Source organism: Haliotis cracherodii, unplaced genomic scaffold (assembly GCF_022045235.1).
Source record: "Haliotis cracherodii isolate W230 unplaced genomic scaffold, xgHalCrac1.p SCAF_12, whole genome shotgun sequence".
NCBI classification, from domain to species: domain Eukaryota; kingdom Metazoa; phylum Mollusca; class Gastropoda; order Lepetellida; family Haliotidae; genus Haliotis; species Haliotis cracherodii.
Window position 1 is genome coordinate 34,862,205 of NW_027266267.1, and position 25,439 is coordinate 34,887,643.

Consider the following 25,439-nt stretch of genomic DNA (forward strand, 5'->3'; position numbering starts at 1 on the left):
TCTGAGGAGATAGAGTTCAGTTCCCTTTTGTTCTCAAATTATGACACTTAATTAATCAAATTATACACTGAACATGCTTGTTGTGCAGGAAAACTTCCCTCAGCCAGGAATATCAGCATGATAAGTCGTGGCTGTGGTATGAATAATAGTGAAAGTCATCCTGTTAACAGTGGTAATATTGGATTTACCATATGCAGAACATTTTGTGTCTATGAAATCAGGACCACTGATTAGCCTAGTGGTTAAAGATTCAGCTCTTCACAACTAAAGACCTGGGTTCGATTCCCCACATGGGTACATCATGTACAATGTGTGAAGCTCATTTCTTGTTTTGTTTGTTTGTTTGTTTGTTGTTAAACATTGTGTGCCTCACTCAGCAATATTCCAGCTATATGACGGCGGTCTGTAAATAATCGAGTCTGGACCAGCCAATTAAGTGGTTGATATCATGAGCATCGATCTATGCAATTGGGATACGATTACATCATCAACCAAGTCAGCGAGTCTGACCACCCGATCCCGCTAGTCACCTCTTACGCCAAGCATAGTCGCCTTTTACAGCAGGCATGGATCACATTTTCTGGTGTCTCCTACCATTGCTGGAATAGTGCTAAAAGCCACGTAAAACCATACTCGCTCACCATATCACTCACCGCTAAATATCAGAAATGATATTTTAAGATTTTTTGTGATAAAAATTGGATGGAAATAAATTGTGAAAAAATGGAAACATGTTCAAAATATATATAAAGCACTCCATATCACTTTCAAGTATGTATTTATGATTTGGCTACTAGTGAAAAAGTACTGCTAAGTATTACATTTTGGCCCTTATTATCTCCTAATATATCCTGGCCACAGCGCGGGAAAATGTGCGGCATACGTAACTTCCGTTAGTCGCCATGAATATGTAGATGATCTAGTTCAGGTCGAGAGAGAGGAAGTTTATTTGGGAAACTGCCGATCATATCGCTGTCCATTGACAGATGGGGCAATAATAATAACATAAAAAGATACCAGAAGTAAGTATTAATGCGATAATGACCCCTAACTTGCAGCAGACGGAACATTCCGAGGAAATTGAAATTGTTTACGGAGCGAGCACTTCCTGGTTACTGATTTTCATTAACAAACACCCGCTAAAAGGCGTGTCCGCGTGACCGGAAATCACAAATGCCGCGATACGATGAATGCCGCGATACCACGAGGTCCGAGTATACACGGAATATTTCAGAAATAACATGAACAAAATGGCGATAACTGGTCGCTAGCTTCGACGAGTACACTTTCAAGTGTATCCAGTCCAGAATGACATGTTGACATGTTTTACCTGTTCGAAAATAGGGTATGTGAAAATAGGAAGGCGGATGCCTTGATGAACGCGTGACCCGCCAGTCACGACCTTGGGTGGATTGTGGTCCCTCTCGGCAGTGGGTGATTTTACATAGCGCTTTAATTACTTTCGCGGAGGTCGCGGGTGACAGCACAGCCACGGTGATTGAATTAATTAGTATCAAGCGCTTCACTGAGTACTGCGGACCGCACCGTCTCGCGTACAAGAGACGGCAGAGCCGTCACGCGTACATGTTACGTCTGCGACTGCTCACTGTATGAAATCATGATTGACGTGAACTAGAGATTTTGAAAATGTAACAGTTTGTGTTGTTTGACATGTTCAGAGGTCAGTAACATTTATGCATAGATTACTTTGTGGACACTTGAGATATAACCAAAACAGTTGCTTTCCGTCCTCGACAATTGACATTGACAGTAACAAGTCTGTTTTGGTAAATCTATACTTTGTTTTGGAAGTTGTTATCGATGACAACAATTTCATATCGATAATCGTTCATATTTCTACCCATTGATGAAAATTCTGATTATCAGCCTCTTTAGTCAGTCCTAATCAACAATGCTAAAACTGGTAAACCTTTAATATTGGCACAAGCAACTCATGTTTTTTGTAAGCATGATGTTACTGAAATAAAGCTCAAAGCAATATTTTGCCATGGCATTTTAGAATCTTGCATTCTGATTGGTCCACAGAGGTTTTTCGAATAAACGTTAAACAATGATTAATACTGCTAAGGGAATATATACAAATATTTTTCTATATTCAAAACATTTAAAAAAACCCAAAACTTCCTTTACGGTCGTAGAAACTAACAGTTTTAGTCCACTAGTCCTTATAATGATAACATATAGCATGTATAGCAAAACCCTTAAAAATATCAAATTTCTACTGATGATACCTTAACTATTGGGCAGTTCGGCAAGGATTACAGGACTAGTGCCAATTTCTAACGCTGCTTTACCATGTTTACAGATTTCCCAAGTAACCACCTACTCACTCACTCACAACACGAGAATGAATAAGGGGAAAAAAGAATTGAATGTTTTCACTAGGTTGGACACAGTGTTGAACTGACTATGTTTGTGGTGAGATGTTGACACTGTGTGTGTATGGCATGACAAGCGGGCTGGTGGCCAGATCTGACGAGGAATACCTGTCTATGTGACAGTCAATATGGAATGGGGGATGTGTGTGTTGGGAGCAATTACAGGTGGCAATCACACACTAACTGCCACCATCCTCACTCCGCTCCCTCGCTGGACACAGGCCCATTGCTCCATACACCACATTCTGATCAAATATGGGAAAAATAACTCAGCTGACAACTTTTGAGAAAGTCCCTGATAAGTTAAGCTTGGTCAACATGTTAGTTTTTCTCCACATTCTGTGCTATAAAAAAGTGTGAGGATCTTCATAGCAGTTGTAGGTGGGAAAGCTGTAAAACGATGTAGTGGTTATTATCAGATATCCAACGGCCTCAAGATTCAGACGAATTCACTGAACAAGCAAAATGAATAAAGAACTGCTATCTTTTCTCAGCACTTGGACAAATATTAAAAAACATATAGACACAGTACTGCCCCCTTCTGCCACCAAACACCAAGACCCGTGAAGATCCGGGGTAGAATAGGTCTTCAGCAATCTATGCTTGCCGTAAAAGGTGACTATGCTTGTCGTAAGAGGCGACTAACAGGATCGCCAGGGTTAGAAACTAACAGTTTTTGCCCGCTAGTCCTTATGATAATAACATATAGCAAAACCCTTTAAAAAATGGGCAAACTTCTACTTGTCCTTGGGATACCTTTACTATTGGGCAGTTTGGTAAGGACAACAGGACTAGTGCCAATTTCCAAGGACTAGTGGTCAGGCTCACTGACTTGGTTGATGCATGTCATCGATCCCAATTGCGTGGATTGATGCTCATGATATCAATCACTGGATTGTCTAGCCCAGATTCTATTATTTACAGACCGCCGTCATATAGCTGGAATATTGCTGAGTGCGGCGTTAAACAACAAACCAACAACCAACCCAAACAACTGACTAAACCCATCAGAAGTTCACAAGACAAGCTCGCTAGAGCTTTGGTACAATTGTTAAAGTCTCAGAAAGTGCTGTATCAGTTCATTTTAAAGACTGACATAAGCATTGGAAGGTTGAGCATAAGACCGTCAAGTGTGCTGTCTGTTGTGGATGTACAGTGGGATGATCTCATCACCGACATACCCCATCGTTATCCGCATAAAGGAGTCAGTGACCTGTTTCGTTTGTCAACTCAAGCACACATGCTGTGGATGTTATCAAACATGACTAACTGGTCATTAATTTCAAAATTGACGTCAATTTGCGATTGACATGTTGTACATTCCTATTGTAGGGTTGAGGGAGATTTGTTGTGGTACACTGAAGTGTATTGTACCCAGGACTTGTAGAAGTATGCACTGCTGGTATTGTTTTCCTAGTTGATGGTGCGTTCATCTTCAGGGTCAGGAAGTATGTTTTTACTGAGGGTTGAACACAAATTGTCACTGACTTAAAAACTAATGGACGTATATCTAAGTCCATTGAGTTCTAGATCAGATATTCTAGGAATGGCATTTGTTGTTATATATTACCTGGTTTGTTGAGACCCGTGAAGATTCCGGGGTAGAATAGGTCTTCAGCAACCCATGCTTGCCGTAAAAGGCAACTATGCTTGTCGTAAAAGGCGACTAACGGGATCGGGTGGTCAGGCTCGCTGACTTTTTGGATGCAATTTCATCGATCCCAATTGCGTGGATCGATGCTCATGATATTAATCACTGGATTGTCTGGTCCAGACTGGATTATTTACAGACTGCCTTCATCATGTTCATATAGCTGGAATATTGCTGAGTGCGGCGTTAAGCAACTAACCAACCAACAACCAACCATGGTTTGTTTGGGCTTCCTTGTTTGTTGGTTGGTCCTTGAACATGTTGCCAGACTCAGTAATATTCCAGCTATAGGATGGCAATCTTGAAATAATCGAGTCTCGGCCAGACAGTCCAGTGATTGCATGACACCATTAGCATTGATCTAGGAAACTGGATAAGATGACATGCATCAATCAAGTCAGCGACTCTGACCATCCGATCCTCTAAGTCACCTCGTACAATGGTTGCTGAAGACCAATTCTGACACAGAATCTTCATGGCATTTATTCAGCAACATATTGAAAACAACTTCTAATGCCATACTGAAAGTACCTGCCTGACTTTGCTTGTCATAAGAGGCGACTAATGAGATCGGGTGGTCAGGCTCTCTGACTTAGTTGATGGATGTCATCGTATTCCAGTTGTGTAGATCGATGCTTATGATGTGTATCGTGATACGCATATGTACGTCAAATCACATGGAGCATCTTGAAAATAAATATTTCAGAGCGGGCTCAAAATATTGCAAAAGGAAAAGCTAGCAGTAGACACATCTTCTTTGTGGTTGTTTTTAGTAATGAACATGAAACGTCAATTCCAATATATCTGGCAAAAACGCCAGGGGTTAATAAACGAATAGTGAGTAATATATTTCAGCAAGTTTATCGTGTTGTATCGATACAGAAAACAAAGTATTGTGTATCTTATCACATGAATACTTACAATACACTGGTGCACTGATTAATCGTTTCACCCGCGGGCACGGGTGGCTCAGTCGTCTAAGGCGCCGCGATTCGCTGTGCAGAGTTGCGTCCCTTGGGCATGCCAGAAACCTATGATTGTGGGTTCAAATCCCGGTTCACCCTAATTGTGTTTCTAGGTTTGTCAGCACCATGCCTGTGCTTGTGGGTTTCAGCGAAGTGGTAAACGTCTGAGACCTGCATCACTTAAAAGCAGCATTAAACCCAACTCACTCACACTATTGTTTCACCCAAAATACTTTGTACATTGGAAGATGGAATTAAGGTGTAAGTATGCTCAGATGGCATTGCGCTCCTTGTGTACTTATATGTAGAAAGAAATTCTGATTCGTGTACTCCAAGAGTGTACTTCATTGAGGCTTCTGAGGTGCTGCTGCCGTGAGGATGTTCTGCAGAACATCTATCATGATTTGTAATTGTGATATGTTGACTTGAGATACGGTTGTTACAATCTGTCTGAAACTCAGACAAGTCTCAGCATCCATGAAGCAGTGGTGACAAGATCATATCGGCTGTTCAGTATCGTACTTCCTGGCTGCCTGGCAGGTCAAACTGATACTTTTCCTGACACTATCTAGCAAGGACCTGCAGGGTGTCTGGATACAAGTTGGTCCCCAAGCTCCTCACAGCGATAGCCCCTTCGAGGAGCTCTCTATACTATCGCTGCCACCAGTCGTAATAACTCTCCACAGTGATAGATGACCACAACCATGCTTGGAGTTGAACTCGCAGCCAATAGACAGTTACCCCTGATAAATTATTTTCTTTCTTTGTCAATTTGAATTTCAATTTCATTATCATGTAATTGGTATAGTAAGAATGTAAGGGAGAAGTTGGTTGATTTTCCTTTAGTCTGCAATCTCGAACCAATCTGATAATACAAACAACAAAGTAAATTCATCAGGGAAACATGGTCAGTCGTAAACCTTTTCAAAATGAACTATGATGGCATTCCCAAAGACATAAACAAAAGTATGAACGTGACTACATTTGGGGTTAGAGGGCAAATTTCAAGATTCTTGTAATGGCCGCGCCCACACTGGTGGCAGCGATGTTACCGGGTGTGTAACGAAGGTGTCACGCGCTGGGAAGGTGCTTGGTTGGTCCCCAGCAGCTGAGGATGGTCGTCAGAGGTGACTTACTGTTGATTGCGTGGCATTATGCTGAATGGAGGGCAATAGCGAAGAATTGTCTAGTGTAGATGCATCCATTATTTTTTGTGTATAATTGTTAATGTGGTATAAAAAGATGCAAAAACGCATGCACAAATTCATATTTCTCACAAAAAGTCTGCGACTTTCTCATGTTAACCACTCGTCTGGAGCCTGATAACAGTAACAGGTAGCCTGTCACACAGCCCCCTGAAACAAATATATTCAATACAGCCCAATCACATCGATAATATTTTGGCAAGTTGAGATTACTGCAGTGTCAGGAACAAATTCTCTAGGGTCATTGTTATTATATTTTATGACAATATTTTAATAACTGTTTTATCTGTAAAAAAGTTGATTTCAGAGATTAGATGTTAGTTATATAAGTATATAAGTATAAGTTATATAAGTAACAAGGTTTTACGAGATGCAGAAATGTGCTTTCAGTACCCAAAAGGTTAAGAATGGACTCTGAAAAAGGAATATTGTGTCTTGAGCATGTTGAGGGACAGACAATGACATTCATAGTATGAAATTCTTTACAAGAAATATGAAGATCCTAAATTATAGTTATCAAATCTTACAGTACAGTGCACTACAACATTTGATTAATTTACAGGACCCTCATATTTCCTGTAAAGGACCTTTGAAATTAACAACTTCCATTTTGTAATTTTAGGTAAAACCCTACAGTAACATTTTGTAGTAAGCCCAGCTGGTAACAGTCCATTATTATTTACATAAAGATCTATTGAAAATTACGACGTGACAAATTCAGGTCATGAGATTTTGGCAAAATCTGCATAACATAACAAAATATAAAATCAGGCAAATTGTTGCGCTCATTCACAATACACTAACAGAAGCTATACAACACTACCATGATAACAATACAACTACCCAGGCATTGATTTATCCTGAAGGCTTGAATGCAGCAATTTAAGGACGGACAAGGTAATACCTCTTTACTGAGGTGCCTGTACAGTGTATGACATTGCAGGATTTTGTGGGCGTGGCACTTCAGCTTGTACAATGACAAATTGCTGCTACACATGGTTGAACAATGCTGCAACATGACTTGCTCTCAAAAGGAAGTGAAGTAAAAACATGGGTTTATTCCGCACTGAACATTGATGTCTAAGTCCTGTAAGTGTGTTTGATAATTGCAAAGGACTGACAAAGAAAAATCATTTAATGGACCTTATCTGTATTGATCTTGATTGATTTGACATGCTCTTTAGGGGATGTGTCATAAATATTGAAGTCAGTTTAGATGAAATGGGGAGATATATTGGCTGGAGACCTACGAAGCAAGACTATCAATTCTCTTGGGTTGATAAGCGATATTGTTGTCCCATTATGTATGTGAAGTTGATTTGTGAAAGAAGATCTTCAGTTGATAGACTAAGGCCTGCATGTTGATTTGATATGTACATAGATTGTGATGGAGAGTAGGATCAGTGTTCTTACACAGGTTGTGGTATAGGGTCAATATTTTCAGTAGGAACTGAACAGGTACAGAACTGAAAGGGATCAAAGGCTTTTCTAGCAAAGTGGATAAAGTATTTGTTCAGCATGTTCTTGGTCAGGGTTTGATTCTGGTATCTTTTCATGAAAATATTTTGTGTCCACATATTAACATATCATTTTATTCTCCCATGTTCAAGTTTTCATGTTTTTAACATATATACAGTGTTCCTGCTGGCTTTTGAAACGGCCAGTCATTGTGGACTGGCAACTCTAAAAATTACCAGTCCCCCCTAATTTTTGCCAGTACTAACTTTCAACAAATACAAATATGCATGGAAATTATTAGGTTTTAGTTCTTTCAACATCATGTTCATTGCAAAGATATCATCTCGGAAGTTACTTTGTTAGATCTATACGTCATTCACACAAACTTCAGTCACAATTTTCTCTCTCTTTTTTTTATATTTCGAGAGGAAGTCGCTACAAATGATGGTAACAAAAAATGTACTTATATGAATATCACCGATGCCTTGTTCAACAACAAAGATTTATAAGGTACTATATTTGTCAGTACACAGGGACTGGCAGTCATATGAATTACTGGTCCAAGCCTAATTTTATCGGTAAAAAACTGGTAATTACCGGTAAAAAGGAACGCTGATTTATTTATAATGATTGATTAATAACAGTGGTGACAAGTTTGAGTAATTTAAGAAATATGGTGATGAATAGAGTAAGTAAACACATTTAGCTTACTTTCTCTACACAACCGCACAAACTATTGTGATGCATGGTACTTGGATGAATCCTAACAAACCTAATTAAAACCACTGTAAAGTTGAAGAAGGTTTATTTCTATTTGCCCTCGGTATGTACACTTGAAACATACTTAAATGTTTCAGTACCCAAGTTAAGTAAATAAACATTCCCAAAGGGTCTTTGTCCGTAGCCAGGTTAGCAGATTAACTGCCTGCTACAAATGTAATATAGCCCTTGTGGGGACTATCTATTGTTATCAGGCTCCCTTGATAGCACTGTGGGGTTCTCACAGGTGCCGATCACTAATGTCACACGCTGTCAGCGACCTGGGTAAATACGTGGCTCGTACCCCATCGGTCATGTCCACCTGTTGTCCGGCTTCAGGACACTTTCTGTCCAAATATGAATATTGATCTTTCGTGTGGACCATGTGATGATAGTTTATTTGAACTTTGACCCTCCATATTTAGTCAATGTGGTCTGGTGATGTGAAGAATATCATTATTGACAGGTATTGATGTAAACACATACCGTCAAACAGTTGTTGATGTGTTGAACGTATGCTTGTTTCGAAGTATTAGCTTGGTCCCTGCATATTCCTTCTTCGTTCCTTCTTTTGGTTGTGTCAAACCTCAGATATCTCGAAGTATTTTCCTAGGTCCCAACAATTTTTGACTGTATATTTTATAATAAATGTCTTGGGAATTTGAAGAATTAGAGAATTTTTTTGCACAATTTGAAATGAAAGTTGTGTCTGGAATCTCATTGACATCAGATATTGTAACATGTAAAAAAATGAAATCGTGTGTAATCTATGAATTTCTTATGTTTGACATCTGCATTATTTTTCTTTAAAACCAATTTTTCTGTTAACACCGATTTAACACACACTTTCTTCCCAGGGACTTGACACGAAAAGCTATATATCATGTATATAGGTCAATGACTTGGACCAAAGACATGTAATAAGTTAAAGTCAATAAGTGAAATAGTCAAATCAACAGAAATAGTGGATGAACCATAACAACAAATTAATGGAATACCATTCATTATTGGATGAATATATGTCACCTGGACAATAAAACATGGCGATAAGAAAAGTGCTTGACTAAGTCACTATAGCTACTGACAGGGTTTCCTATGATACAGAAAGTATGATGCAAAGACATGTGCTGCTCAGAATTTCAATTACAAATGTTGATGGCTGTGCATTGTTTTATTAAATTGATACTATAAGTAAGACTAATCCTTCTATTTACTGTTTAATTATGACGCCTTGCTTCTCATTTTCTTGGTTAAAAGTCTGACTACTTAAACAAAGTATCTGTCAAATTTGAATTTTATTGGTCTACCGTTGACCGATGGCCATCTGAAACTCAGCTTCGTACAAACATGGTCATGATAAGTAAAGGGCCTCTCTGAACGTTCTGGAGGCCTGTCTTGGTCAGGGTAAGGAAACTTTTAGGATGGGCACAAGCAGCAGGCAACTTTAAAGAATACGTTTCAATGTTTGTCTCTCTTGGCAGAGAACGGAGAGCCTGTCTTTGTGACCTGAGCGAAGCATATTTACTCAGTGCAGATAATTTGTGACAGAGAGCAGATTTGAAGCTATCTGTTTGCTGTTAGGGCGCAGCAACATGTGAAGGAGGGACAAATGGAGTTGTCTCCCCTTTCATCTTCAAACCGGCTAAAGAAATGTGTATTAATGTTTTATTTGAGTAATAAGCATGAAAGCATGCTAAGCTTTCCCAGACAGAATTATCAATATTGTGCTCATGTTGGTCAAAAGCTCTTTGAGCATACATACGTGGATGGATGGCGTATTACAAATGTCCATTATTTTTGTTGGTGTTGGTATCAAGTTGGTCAACAAGACTGAACTGTGAACCTATTTAGGTGTCCATGAGGAGGATCAATTGTTGTTGTGTGTCGGTGTTTCATCAGTTCAATGGTGTATGATTCAGTAAGATAATGAAGATAGAAGTGCATTTTATCTGTATGAGCCAAAGGCCTTTTGTCCAGTTGCCCAACATATCCTTTGGCATCTCCAAATTTGAGTTTGGCTTAAGTTTAATTTGCAGGATACCAGTATGATGCCCTCAATTTTTTTTTTTTAAATTTTGCTTTTGATACAGCAGAATGTCTGAAAGGTGAAAATGTTCTGATGGCATTTGTTTCTAGCAAAATCACAGCATCATTTTAAGCTGATTGTAGTCAGGATGTATGGACTGTTATGATTTTCGACACAAACAACGGAATAAATGCAAAAACATTTCAGCACTATGTAACATGTATTATGAATTAGCATATTTTTTCATTGCAGGTGTTTCTCGTGTTTATGGAATAACGGTGACAGCAAGAGATGAGACAGGAATTAAAGGACCCAACCCAGTCACTGTCAAGTGTGAATATGTACTGGCACCGGGAGAAGTACTTTTTACAATAACAATGAGTAGAACAAGAACTACAGATACATCTTATACTGACATTGCAGTTTTTAGACCAGATGTCAACTCATCACTCTATGGTTCAGGTGTTGCAGATGATTTTAAACTTCGAACAACACTCATCATGTCTGATGGTTCCACAAGTGTGCGTTTTGATCGTGTAGAATGTGAGGATGAGGTAGCCTACCGCTGTTCTGTTAGTTATCAAACAGCAGGGAACACGGCTGATACAAAGACAGCTGATATGAATCTTCTGTTGCAAGGTAAGTGAGTTTATCATTTACATATTGAAACTTGAGTTATACAGTACAGGACAAATTATAACAGGAGATCCTGGACCTTTAGTAACAGAATTCACTGGGATGTTCAAAAAACGTTTTATGTTTTTAACATATTATGTCTGTAAGCATGGTAAGAAACAAACAAACTACGACAAAGACACAGTCTGAAGAATATGTTTTTTAACTCCACATGTAGAAATTAAGATGCGGTTGGTCATGTTGGAGTCACCTATTTCATATTTCTTAAGTGATGTAATGTGTGTGTGTATGTTCCCTTGCAGCACAACCCTTGACACCAACCATAACACTGACTCCTGCATACACTGATGGCTACACAGACGGACAGCAGGTTCAACTCCGGTGTCAGGGATCTGTTGGAAAACCTGCAGGAGACTTCTTGTGGTTCAGGTACCGTGGCAACACGCCAGAGGACATAACTAGTCTCGCCAGGCTAAACCCTTCCTATCCAACTACAGGAACGTGCACCTTTGATCGAGTAAGTCAGCTGACACTGAATGTCAGCAGACAAGACAATGGAATGACCATCCGGTGTGCAGCAAACCACACCACGCTCACAAAACCTACAGGGTTCGAAACATGCAACTCTACATGTAGACAAACTGTCAAGATCGCAGTTTTCTGTAAGTATGCAGGGTTTCAGATCAGTTAATTTTTTGGACATTGGTTTGTTGTCATCCAGTATGCCCTAGAAGAATGTCCAAGCAAAAGTTGAATGTCCATGAAAAAGTCCTAATGTAATTTGTCTCAAGCAAAATCACTGACATGAGGTGGATAATATGTTTGGTGAATTGTTTCATCGGCATTACATAGAAGTTGACGGATGACAAAGTAGACACAATATGTTTGATGTGATCATTTGGCAGTCACTTAAAAAGAGGGAAAAGTGTTGGCAGTGGTAGTTATCAACATTGGCAGTCGTATACATGTATGACTTAGATGAGATATACATGTTGATAAGTGGTAGTTATTAGCCCAGCAATGGTAGATGTACATGTTGAGTTGTGGTAGTTTTTAGCCTGGCAGTGGTAGATATGAATGTTGGGCCGTGGTAGTTATCAGCCTGGCAGTGGTAGATATGAATGTTGGGTCGTGGTAGTTATCAGCCTAGCAGTGGTAGATATGAATGTTGGGTCGTGGTAGTTATCAGCCTAGCAATGTTTCCTCTCATAAATTAGGGGTAGTTGGCATTGTGTGGCAGCCTCATTGTTAAAGTTTTGGCTCAACACTCTGAAGTCCCTGGTTTGATTCCACACTTGTGTTCAATGTGGGGAACAGTTTCTGTGTCCCCTGCAAGAATAGGGCTGGAATACTGAATAAAAGCAGCGAAAAACCAGCATAAAACCATACTCACTGATGCTAATATTTGCAGATACATTCACCGATAGTGACCCAGATGTCAGCTCCAACCCTGCAGGAGGCACACACACTGTTGGCGACACCGTCACCCTGAAGTGTAATGCTGATACCAACCCACCAGCAACCTTCTCCTGGCACAAAGAAGGAGACGATAATTCCACCACGTCGGGCGGAGAATGGACACTTTCTAATCTTCAGATAGAAAATTCAGGAACATACACATGTATGGCCACCAATGATGTCGGTGGTGTGACGTACAATGCATCAAGATCTCTCAACATCAATGTTGGTGAGTACAGCCTATTGTTTTCTGTATCTTTGCTCATATCAGTTCTTGTACAAATACTCAAGGGACATTAATGAAGGCGAACATAATCCAGGGACCCGTTCCACAAAGCTACGACTGTCGTAAGTCAGTGTTAAAGAATGGGAGTTACGACCGACTTAGCGCTAAGATCGCTTTGTGGAACGGGGCCCTGGTTATCCTAGATTAGTTGATATTTCTACAATCTCCACAGACAATTATGTCTTTGGTGGAGAAAGTGGAACATCTCAGCATGTGAAAGAAATTGCTTCCACAGAATTGTAGAGGTCTTGATTTTCATATCTGCCTATTCATCCTTGATGATTATGTGTAAGATGTCTCCTTTTTTGAGGGCAATAGTAAAAGTCTGGACCCAGAGCTAGCAGAGCTTGATATCCTGATGTCATGACATGAACATTTTATATTTTGAAATTAGTTTCTTGTTGGCTGAAGCAGATAATCCCAGTTCTGTATTTACAAGCGCATGTGAGATTGAACCAGCCACCCTATGTTAGATTCAGGGCTTTGAAGTACAAATAGCAAGATGGCTTAGTACTGGTAAGACAAAGAGGTCGGAAGTTATTTTTGGAATGACGTTTACATCTTTGCACGAGCATGATCATCTAACTGTGACTGAACTAATGCATGTATTCCTCTCTGTCTCTCTCTCTCTCCTTACCAACATCTGCAGTTGCAACAACAACCACCCCTTCCACCACATCCTCTACGAGTACACAAAGTCCTCCTCCTGGAAAGACAGATGCTGTTAAGCCCGGACCAACAGGTATGTTCAGCTGTTAACTGTCGTCATGTTCCGGTCACGTGTCTGTCGTGTTTTTTATGTCATGTCTCTGTCTTGTGATATGCAGTGACTGTACCTCTGTCATGACATGTCATGTGATGCACTGTGACTGTAACTCTGTCATGTGATTTAATTTGACTATACCTTTGTCATGTGATATCATCTGTCATGTGGGGGCACGGGTGGCCCAGTCATCTAGGGCGCTGCAAATCGCTGTGTAGAGTTGCGTCCCTTGGCACGCCAGAAACCTATGATTGTGGGTTCGAATCCCGGTTCGCCCTGATTATGTTTCTAGGTTTGTCAGCACCATACCCGTGCTCATGGGTTTCACCGAAGTGGTAAACGTCTTGAGACCTGCATCACTTCGGACTTTCCTCCCACATTAAGCTGACATGCCTTGATATAACTGGAATACTGTTAAACCCAACTCACTCACTCACTCATCTGTCAAGTGATCTGCTGTGACTGTACCTCTGTGATTGATGAGGAGGAAACGGACGTTAAATATTCCTTCAGTGATTTGACTCAAGACATTACAGACACATCCAATAAGACTAGGTCAGAGAACAATATTTTTTTTATCAGTGATAGACTCCATTGGTATGATTCAACTCATCCACTGTTTATTTCAACTAGACAACTAGATTTGTAGCCATATATTACCCTGACTATGGTCAAGACTGTGTGGTGAGCCCATGCTTTCCCCTAGGGGAATGTCTGCACCCTGCACTATGTCCGAAGTGACAAGTGTCATAACATGTTTGCATTGAGTGAGATATTGTTGGATGACAGTTGCCGTGATGTTGACTGTGTTACAGTGTCTGTTCTGTCATGCATGTTGGCATGGAGATTTGTTTGCATCGTTAGCATTGTCTGTGTAGAAAAAAGGCAATCCTCACAGCTGATTCCGACCCCACAAATTGCACCTGACTTCCTTAACAACCACCTGACATCATTTTACTGGTAATCCCACATAGGTGCACTTTACTATGACAATCCCCACCCCTCTCTTGACCCCCTCAGATTTTCTTTACCAATCTGCAATTAACCCCACCCCAGCCACATAACTCAACCCAGTCCCACTTTATCCAACCCTGTCCCACTTAACTCAACCCTATACCACTTTATCCAACCCTGTCCCACTTAACTCAACCCTATACCACTCTATCCAACCCTGTGCCACTTAACTCAACCCTATACCACTTTATCCAACCCTGTCCCACTTTATCCAACCCTGTCCCACTTTATCCAACCCCGTACCACTTGATCCAACCCTGTCCCACTTTATCCAACCCTGCCCCACTTTATCCAACCCCGTACCACTTGATCCAACCCTGTCCCACTTTATTCAACCCTGTCCCACTTTATCCAACCCCGTCCCACTTTATCCAACCCCGTACCACTTTATCCAACCCTGTCCCATTTTATCCAACCCAGTACCACTTAATCTAACCCCGTCCAACTTCATTCAACCCTGTCCCACTTTATCCAACCCTGTCCCACTTAACTCAACCCTGTTCCGCTTAACTCAACCATATACCACTTTATCCAACCCTGTCCCACTTTATCCAACCCTGCCCCACTTTATCCAACCCCGTACCACTTGATCCAACCCTGTCCCACTTTATTCAACCCTGTCCCACTTTATCCAACCCCGTACCACTTTATCCAACCCTGTCCCATTTTATCCAACCCAGTACCACTTAATCTATCCCAGTCCAACTTTATTCAACCCTGTCCCACTTTATCCAACCCTGTCCGACCTAACTCAACCCTGTTCCACTTAACTCAACCCTATACCACTTTATTCAACCCTGTCCCACTTTATCCAACCCCGTCCCACTTTATCCAACCCTGTCCCACTTAACTCAATCCTGTTCCACTTAACTCAACCCTATACCACTTTATCCAACCCTGTCCCACTTTATCCAACCCTGTCCCACTTTATCCAACCCTGTCCCACTTTATCCAACCCCGTCCCACTTTATTCAACCCTGTCCCACTTTATCCAACCCTGTCCCACTTTATCCAACCCCGTCCCACTTTATTCAACCCTGTCCCACTTAACTCAGCTTTGTCCAACCCTATCCCACGTTACCCAACCACATCCAAATAAACCCAACCCTATCCAACTTAACCAAACCCCTTCCACTTTATTCAATCCCGTCCCACTTAACACAACCTCATCCCACTAAACCCAAACCCTTTCCCACTTAACCCAACCCCACCCACTTAACCAACCCCCACCCATTTAACCAAACCCCACCTACCTAACTCAACCCCATCCCACTTAACTCAACCCTTTCCCATTTAACCCAACCCTACCCACTTAACCAAGCGCCATCCCACTTAACACAACCAGTCCTCGCTTAACACGAACCCACTCATCTTACTCAATCCAACTTAACCCAACTCCACCCCATATGACCCCTAACCCCTTCTGACATCTTCACCCTACACGGGTGCAAATGTGCATCACCACTCTCCCAATAAGTAGAAACATTGATTCCAACTTGTAGACATGTTCAGACATAGGGAGTGATAAATATGTCCTTTCATGGCATGACTGTTGAAATCAATGTCCATTGGGACATATTTCTGTTAAATACTGCATCGTTGTGATTGGGCCTCAAAGTTCAACTAAATGAGGATTGCCTGTTTAATCGACTGAAAACTGTCATTTTCTACAGCATTCAAAAAGTAATGTGCATGACTTTATTCCTTATCTAGTACATGAGTTGCAAGTTGAATTGACCTGTTATTTATTACTTCACACAGACGTTTGTTTTAACATATCCTTCCTTAGCATGTAAACTAGGCAACATTAATTCTATGTAGACATTGATAGTTGTATTCTACATATCTATGTTGTTTTTCAGACGACGGAGACAATACTACCATCATCATCGTCGTGTGTGTCGTCGTCGGGCTGGTGCTTATTGCTGGCATCATCGCTGGCGTCTGCCTCTACAGACGAAGAAAGGCAAAGAGTGCCCCTGAAGGTCCGTGTGTGACACATTTAAGTCAGTTTTCTCCCGATTACTAATTCTTGCACTGGCGACATGGTGTCAGTATTACAATATCCTGTGAAGAACGCGGATAATCTTCAGCCTGTCATGTTTGTTGTAAAAGGGATCAGATGGTCAGGCTCGTGACCTGGTTGATGGCTCGTCATTGTATCTCAATTGAGTGGATGGATGCTCATGATGTCAATGGATTGTCTGGTCCAGACTCGATTATTTACAAGCTGCTGTCATATAGCTGGAATATTGCTGAGTGCTGCATTTAACACCATACAAAAACAAAACAGTATTTCAATATTTATAGCGTCAGATAGTCATGCTAATCCGGCAAGCTTGTGTTTGAAATGATGTTCAATAGATGACTGTTTCCAAATTGTATTTTTCCTACCTCAATTCTCTTTTTATCTCATTTCCAGAGCCATCTGAAAAGCCATACAAGTAAGTAGAACTGTATGATACTACTCCAGATACATGGGACCCGTGAAGAGCCGGGGTAGAATAGGTCTTCAGCAACCCATGCCGTAAAAGGCGACTATGCTTGTCGTAAGAGGCGACTATGCTTGTCGTAAGAGGCGACCAACAGGATTGGATGGTCAGGCTCCCTGACTTGGTTGATGCATGTCATCCATCCCAATTGCGTGGATTGATGCGCATGATATTAATCACTGGATTGTCTGGTCCAGGTTCGATTATTAACAGACAGCTGTCATATAGCTGGAATATTGCTGAGTGCAGCGTTAAACAATAAAGAAACAAACCAACCAGATATGTGATCTAAAAAAATACAAATATGTAATGAAAAGTATCTGACTTTATTTTTATGAAGATAAGATTTTGATGAAGATATTTCAATGAAAGAGCATTTATCTTAATAAGTTTTATTTCTGGTATAATAAATAACCATAGTGTCGAAATAGACACAGTGGAAGGGAGATGATTTTCAGGAGTTATCTCCCTTTATTCCCAGAATATCATACAGGTTCCACAGGGCAAAATGTTTTACCATGGACTTCTGGAGTGAGGTTCTTTAAAAAATAATAATAGGTATTCAACAGCTATTAACATGTACATGTGTGCACAGTCTGGCCTTAAAGCAGCACTAAAATTTATAAACTTGGCTAGCTTAGTCAGCTCAGACTTAGTCTTAGTCAGCACAGGGGGGCACGGATGGCCCAGTCGTCTAAGGCGCCGCGATTCGCTGTGCAGAGTTGCGTCCCTTGGGCATGCCAGAAACCTATGATTGTGGGTTCGAATCCCGGTTCGCCACGATTATGTTTCTAGGTTTGTCAGCACCATACGTGTGCTCGTTGGTTTCACCGAAGTGGTAAACGTCTGAGACCTGCATCACTTCGGGCTTTCCTCCCACATTAAGCTGACACGCCGCAATATAACTGGAATACTGTTAAAAGCGGCGTTAAATCCAACTCACTCACTCACTCTGAGTGCACAGTGGGGACAAGGATTGTCAGTTCTAGATAAACTGGAAATACAGCCAAAATATTTTAATTAAATGATCATCCTTTTTTTTTTGAATATCGAGAAATGTAATACTTGTACCCAAGTTTTGTGTTTCAGTGTCTCATTTGTGTAATATATCTCCTTACAGCAATCAGAATATGTCGATATACAGCACAAAACCGGACCTGGTCACGAACGACAAGAAATTCAACCACTACAATAATGTAAGTAAACTGGATTTGATGTAGTTAACTTGATACACCTACTGTCTCACTTAGAATGTGACAAGGCATGAAGGAAATAAAACATAGAGGGAATAGGACACTGCCTGAAAGTGTAGATCATGGTTAGCCATGGTTTGCTGGAGTGATCCAGATCTACGTCGTGAGGGAAGACACAATGTTGTTGAAATACCTGTTGACCCCTGTAGCCTGTTGACCCCTGTAGCCTGTTGACCCCTGTAGCCCCAGGATGCCGGTACAACACGTTTAACCTTGCCCTTCGATCCTCACTTTGAAGGTTAATAAAACTACCTCCCAAACATATATACCCTTCACATTTCATTTCCTTCACCAATTCTCTGTTTTGTGATATCATTGTGTTTGCCAAAGAATAAGTTACTGTAAACGACCTCTGAAGGTACCAGTTGACCAAGGCTCCCCTCCAGAACAGTGTTAGATATAAACGCCCGTGGTAGGTGGATCTCGTGTCGGGCCTGTAGGTTCATAACAGTATTCAACGTAATAAGCGCCCACTGTGATATTTGCTAATATATTGGCTAGTGAACAATGCCAATCAGCACCCCTTCCGGTTGATCAATGTACACAAGACTTATTTATTTGTGTGTAATACGCACTCGTGTGTTATATCACCCTTAATTATGGGCAATTAAATTCTTGAAAAATATATCTGTCGTATGTAAACATTTCAGGCTGTTAGCATAAACCATGAAATTTACTATCTTTCAACTCAAAAAAATATTCTTATAAGCGCCCCCTATTTCTAATTTTGAGAGCGCACTGGGCGCTTATTACGTTGAATACGGTATGTCAGTTCAATCAACTTTGGAAATTTCATTAAATTTGTTACCTTGGATATTTGTTTCTATTAATTTTGTTTTTGCAAATTTAATCTATGGATCACCTAGGCACGATTTGTGCATGTGTTTCATAGTGATGCGCCAAGTAAGCTCTAAAAATTGTTTTAACAGCATCACATTTATTTGTTTCCTTTTACACCAGAAAAATGAGGATGCTCTGAACTATGCAGACTTGCAATTCGACACCAAACCTCGTAGTCGGAAACCGGTGGCCCTGGCGGACACCATGACAGATTATGCTGATGTTTCGATGCCTCAAGTCTGATGAGGAATGTGTCGATGTCCCACATGGTGATATGAGCGTTATCAGATGTCATGTTCATTGCCATAGAAACAATATCACTTGTAAAGAGATATCATGTATATTGAGATACGTTACCACACATGATGTGCATGGACATCTATCAGTGCTATGTATGGTTTCTGTTACTTAAAAATTGAAAAAATGCGATAAAAAGAGAGAAAAAGAGTTTATTTCCTCAATCGATGTTTGTGGAAACGGCAATGATGGACGTGATGATTTTGTTTGTGTGTTTCGTTGGATTGGGAATGTCCACATATACAGTTAACCATTACTGGAACATTCTGTCCATCGGGATCTAGTGAGTAGTGACAGTGTGTTCGTGGAGTGTCTACAATACTACAGTTACTGGAGACTGACTCTTCGAATGTGGTTACCCAAATGAACATGTCACCTTGAACGTTACAGAACTACATGTGTGACAAGTTTACTGAAGTCAACTAGACACAACGGCTGTAACTTTCACATGGGATTTGCCAAAAGACGGGAAATGATTTTTTCGACCAGTGGAGGAGAACCACACGACGTGATCCTGACCATACTATGTTTTCTTGGAATTTAAGCATTTTCCTTTCTGTGGCAATATTCAGTTGTCCACAGAGGTTGTGACCTTATATCCTCATTCACTGATTCCACCTGTTTGTTGTATCTGGCTCTGTGAATTGTATTCAAGTACTCGTAACTAATTTGTTAACAGGGAACATTTGTTAAAAGGGAAACATGATAAAATCACTCGGCTACAGTTGCTCTTGTTTTTCATCACAAATACCACAAATTGTCTATTATTGCCAGTCTATTGTCTATTACGTACATGTTTCACACAACAAATTGATTATTTGTTCTGAGGATATTAAGTCCAATAAGCTAAGATTGAATTTGTTAAATTTTGCCATTCAAATTGAAGACATTTATCAAGGTTAATGTTATACCAAAGATTATGTGGTTCTGATTTTAGGCTTTGGTATGTTTGCCAAGAGTTTTAAATGTCTTAGGAAAGTGTTTGTCCTGACCCTTAACCTGTCTTGCTAACATTATCATAAATAACCCAAAATATTAGCCAGTTCAAAATGAGAAAATCTACACCACAAAATAATTTTGTTGACAAGTTGAAAAAGAACTGTTTGAGGACCAGGATCTGTTAGGTTCTTTTGGAGCAAACCTGTCTTTCTTATTGGTAAACTGACCTGGCAGACAAGGGACATGACCCTGATGATTAACAGACCTACTGAGACACTACAGATTTCACAGACCTACTGAGGCACCACAGATTTGCTGAGACACTACAGATTTAACAGACCTACTGAGGCGCCACAGATTTGCTGAGACACTACAGATTTAACAGACCTACTGAGACACTACAGATTTCACAGACCTACTGAGACACTACAGATTTGCTGACCTACTGAAACACTACAGATTTGCTGAGACACTACAGATTTAACAGACCTACTGAGACACTACAGATTTGCTGAGACACTTCAGATTTAAAGGACCTACTGAGACACTACAGATTTTAACACTTTACTGATGGTCCCAAAGATTTGATGCTTGCCCTTAAATTGCGCATGAATCAAAATCATTAGAAGAATATTTCAATACTTGTTGAATATTTCAAACTTACTGAAACATGGATGGGAACTTCAACATATTTAAGGCCTGAGTCACAGCTCAAGACATGACTAAAAAGGACAATTATTTTCTATGATATCAAGCCTGCTATAATTTCATGTAAAATAAAATGACTTCAAGGAGGGTTGCAATCAAAAGGACTGCGTGTTGGGGTGTGTGTTTGTATGAAGACTAGATAACAGATGTTCTTTCAGTTAAAACTATTAGCCTAAAAATAAGCCTCTTGCAACAGTGTATTTTGTAGTTTGAAGCATAAATATTTTTTTCAAGCTTTTGGGGGGACAATATATTTTTTCAATGCAGTTCCAGCCAACCAGAATATCAAATTGTCAGTCCCTTAGGATGTTCTTTGCTCATGTCCCCAGTTTTACCAAAGATGTCATATTGCCATTATGCTCTGTGTTCTGGTAATTGTGATGCAGCAGGTGGGTGAGGATGCCATAAATCCGATCTGTTTTCACTGAATATTGAACAGGGGTAGTGTGATACCTGATAGTGTGGTTCTTTGATTGCACATTCTTTGTTCTCTCAATGTCAGAGAATCCTGTGAAATCAAAATGTCTTTTGTGTGTGTGACATTGTAAAGTTTTGTTTCAAGACTTGCACTTTTTAAGACTCATGATTGATTCATCAAGAATTAAGTCATTTCACTTCCATTTAATCTCAACCAATATTCTACACATATTTCACCACATAGAATATGTTGTTTTTTTGTATTTGTATTTGTAAATAGAATAACATATTGTTGTGCTCTTTACCCAAGTTTGCTAAGGGTCAGTTGGATATTGTATTCAGAAAATCACAGTTGTCATGGTAACTTGGATTCTGTTGCCATGGGGATCAAACTTTTAGATACTTAATTAGCTTTGTTGGCCAGTTTCAGTTTTGACTGTCCTTGAATGTGTGTTGATAGCTGACCTTAAAACTGGATCTCATAGCGTTTGGTTTTCATGGCAATCTGTTCATTTTATTCAGTGTTTGAATGGAACTTGAGCAATTTTTTATACTGCTTTGGTAGAGTTATTTGTTTTGTTGTGAGAATAATACCTATTCTTTATGCCTATTGTGATAATTTCTCTGAACTTATTATGAAAATTATCATATTTTTTCATGAATAGAAGGAACTTGAAACTGCATTATTTTAGTTCAGATTACAGTAGATGAGATATTATCTCTGTCATTGATATTATTTTCTTCTCACATGGGCTGTGAAACCAACCAAAACATGTACTTGTGTTTAGCTTGATAGAGAGAATGTTGTCATGAGAATGCTGTCAGTTGATCGGAAGCTTACAGTTTGTGGCTGAGGTAAAGTATTTGATTCTAACACAATCATTAATATGCTTCAGAGTCTGTTTATTACAAGGCAATGCCAGTTTTATGCCAAGATGCTGAAAGCATTTAATTGAAGTTAATATCTTACATTAGAGTTCTTGAAATTAGAGTTTGAATTGCCCTGGCTAAATGCATATTTATATTAAAAAGATTGAAGGTTTTCCTCAGCATAAATTTCAGGCTTGAAGAAAACGAGACAGATGTATATAACATATAAGTCATAAAAGGAAATTTGTTATTTGAGTGCAATTATCTGAATTAGGCAAGTTTTGTAAGTAATTAAATGCAAATCTAATCTTTCATTTTACTTTCTTTAATTGTATTGTAAAATTAGCAGAAAAACAATATCCAAAGCTATGCCCCAAATTTTATTGTAACAGTCAATTTGCTTGTCAGATCTATTTCAACTTTAATATGACACAATATGACAGAAATGACAGTTTTCATTGAGTTGCATGCATATTGATTTTCATCTTACGTATCATGTATATTACAAGTAATGTTATTTTTCCTACTGTATATATTACTCCTATGATTCAACATCCATATCTTCTCATTTTGATAGCTCATTAGCACATTGTGCCGATAGTAAACATGTGTTTTACATTTTTTTAAAGATCCCCCCATGCGAAACCGTAATCAGGGGAACTGATCCCGTTAGTTAAAGAGAAGTTTTTATACTGGTACTATTTTTTATATGAAATGAGGACATTTTGGCCTTGGTGTCAGGCCTAGATGGATTTGGGTCTCTTTCTGTGATCATACATATTGACCGAAATTCTCACATGTTTTCCGACTGTGAAAATAGGGTTTGCTGCATCAAAAACTTGACGTGGTCTTAATATTTACTGGAAAGTGTTATCTGGGTAAGTGTCTTTACACAATCAGTCGGTTTAAGATCTTGCATATTACCAGATTAAGTTGTATGATCTCATTGCTGTGTACAATATACAATACAGTTTGACATAGTTCTGTCTGCCTTGGCTAAGACCACACCTAGCTGAAATGTCGTATTTAAAATACGGAATTTGTATTTTCCCTTCTTACTATTTGTAATTCTGCTCCAAGTTAATTTAAGTTAGTTTGCCTTATAGGAGCTTAATTTGAATCCATCATTTTCATGTTAACACAGTGGTGAAGTTCCTGATTTTTGTAATGTTGTTTTTCATTTCTCAAATCTTTTTTACCAATCTGAAAATCAGACTTTTTGCACTCCTTGGTAATATGTTGAAACATCTCATTAACTGTGTTGTGTGATTTTAAAAGAATTGTATTGAGTATATTATGCATACTTTTACTTCCACACTTTTAAGCTGTGTACTTCATAAGCTACTTGCACGTTTTTTAGAAATGTGTCCATAAGACCATATGGTGATAGCGGTGGTTTCTGATGAGCGTATAAGTGTCTTGCCTGTATGCATGAATGTTGGTTTTGTTGTTTGTCCACTTTTCTGTAGTGGTGTTTTAATTGCATGTCATCCTATATTGTCATCACATTGTCCCCATTGTCGTCATTGTCATCATTGTCATCATTGTCATCTATTGTTATTTCATTTTCATTAAACATCCTCTAATCCCAGGTGTGTTTACATCAAGCTGCCAGAAATCCCCTGAATGAACAGGTGGAGCAGCCAATACTCTGAATGTTGCCATCAAATATTTTTATTGTGTTGTCTCTATGTTTAGAGCCACACCATTTTATGGGTGACAAGTTTGCTTGGTTGGGTGAAAAATCTTGCTCAACATTAACCTAAGCAGCCCATTTTAAACTTTATCGGAGATAGTTTTGTACTCTTTTTATCAGATTATTTGTGACCAGGAACTGTATTATTTTATTATCAATTGTAATTTTAAAAGAAATGTGTAGTTTTTTAATTATATAGTTTTTGTGTACATGTCAACTTTGAGGTGGCAAATGAAAAGATGTTGGATGGGCAAATATGAACATGTTTAAATTATGATCATTTTCTTGCTGGAGTCACGTCATTCATCTGGTAAGTTGTGTGTCCTGAAGGCTTTAAGTGTTGATGTACATATCCCTGGGGTTTGAGGATGCATCCTGGTCATAATTGCTTATTTCAGATTCATTTGTAATTACATCATGATTAGATTGTACATAGGTCAAATTAGATTATTATCTCAGAGCATATTTTATTGTAATGCTAGCATGATCAATCATTATAAACATAACAAATAAAACAAATTTATAATAACTCTTGTTTTACATGGTTTGTGCTTTTTTATGTTTGTGTGAAATGTGATAATTTTCAGCAAACAAGTGGTTATGCAGTACAAAAACAAGGTGTCCAACTAAACAGTACTCTGAGAAGCAAGGAGCCTTATATAATCCTTAACAAAGTTGAGGATACTCAGAAATAACTTTAAATTTCCAAAATTGCAAGAGATATTGGTTTCTTGTTTTTGTTGTTGTTTTTTGTTGTTTAACGCCGCACTCAACAATATTCCAGCTATATGACGGCGGTTTCTAGAAATAGGTGTATAATAATGAACACACTACAACTGGTAGTGAAGTATGACAGTGGATGTTTTGACCGTCAATGATCTTGACTGATTGTTTGTTGTTTAACGCAGCACTCGGCAATATTCCAGCTATATGACGGCAGTCTGTAAATAATCCAGTGATTGATATCATGAGCATCTATCCATGCAATTGGGATTCAATGACATGCATCAACCAAGTCAGTGAGCCCGACCACCCGATTCCGTTAGTCACCTCTTACAACAAGCATAGTCGCCTTTTACGGCAAGCATAGGTTGTTGAAGATTTATTCTACCCGGATTTCTTGAAGGACGATAGGGATGAGATGGGAAATTTCAGAGTTGACGTTTTTGGATTAGTAGTGAGTAATACAACCATGATCTGTCCAACACGACGAGGCATATGGCGAATGAGTTTCCCAATGTCGCTTTGAGGGAGTTTTTACCCACTCTTGCAGCGCCTGGCTAAGCTCAGCCAACGTGGTCCGGGCC

General features: G+C 39.4%; 1 protein-coding gene across 1 annotated transcript in view; it reads left to right on the forward strand.

Annotated features, from left to right (window-relative positions):
* LOC139458379 (cell adhesion molecule 2-like) overlaps nt 1–24,633 on the forward strand; it is a 38,628-nt gene extending 13,995 nt beyond the window's left edge. Inside the window, exons 2-9 of the mRNA XM_071239786.1 lie at nt 10,716–11,102; nt 11,402–11,761; nt 12,511–12,786; nt 13,493–13,585; nt 16,483–16,605; nt 17,043–17,064; nt 18,233–18,308; nt 19,326–24,633. Of these exons, the coding sequence (XP_071095887.1) occupies nt 10,716–11,102; nt 11,402–11,761; nt 12,511–12,786; nt 13,493–13,585; nt 16,483–16,605; nt 17,043–17,064; nt 18,233–18,308; nt 19,326–19,448 (1,460 nt within the window). The 3' untranslated portion in view covers nt 19,449–24,633. The remainder of the gene's footprint in view (nt 1–10,715; nt 11,103–11,401; nt 11,762–12,510; nt 12,787–13,492; nt 13,586–16,482; nt 16,606–17,042; nt 17,065–18,232; nt 18,309–19,325) is intronic.
* Nucleotides 24,634–25,439: the final 806 nt, after the last annotated feature.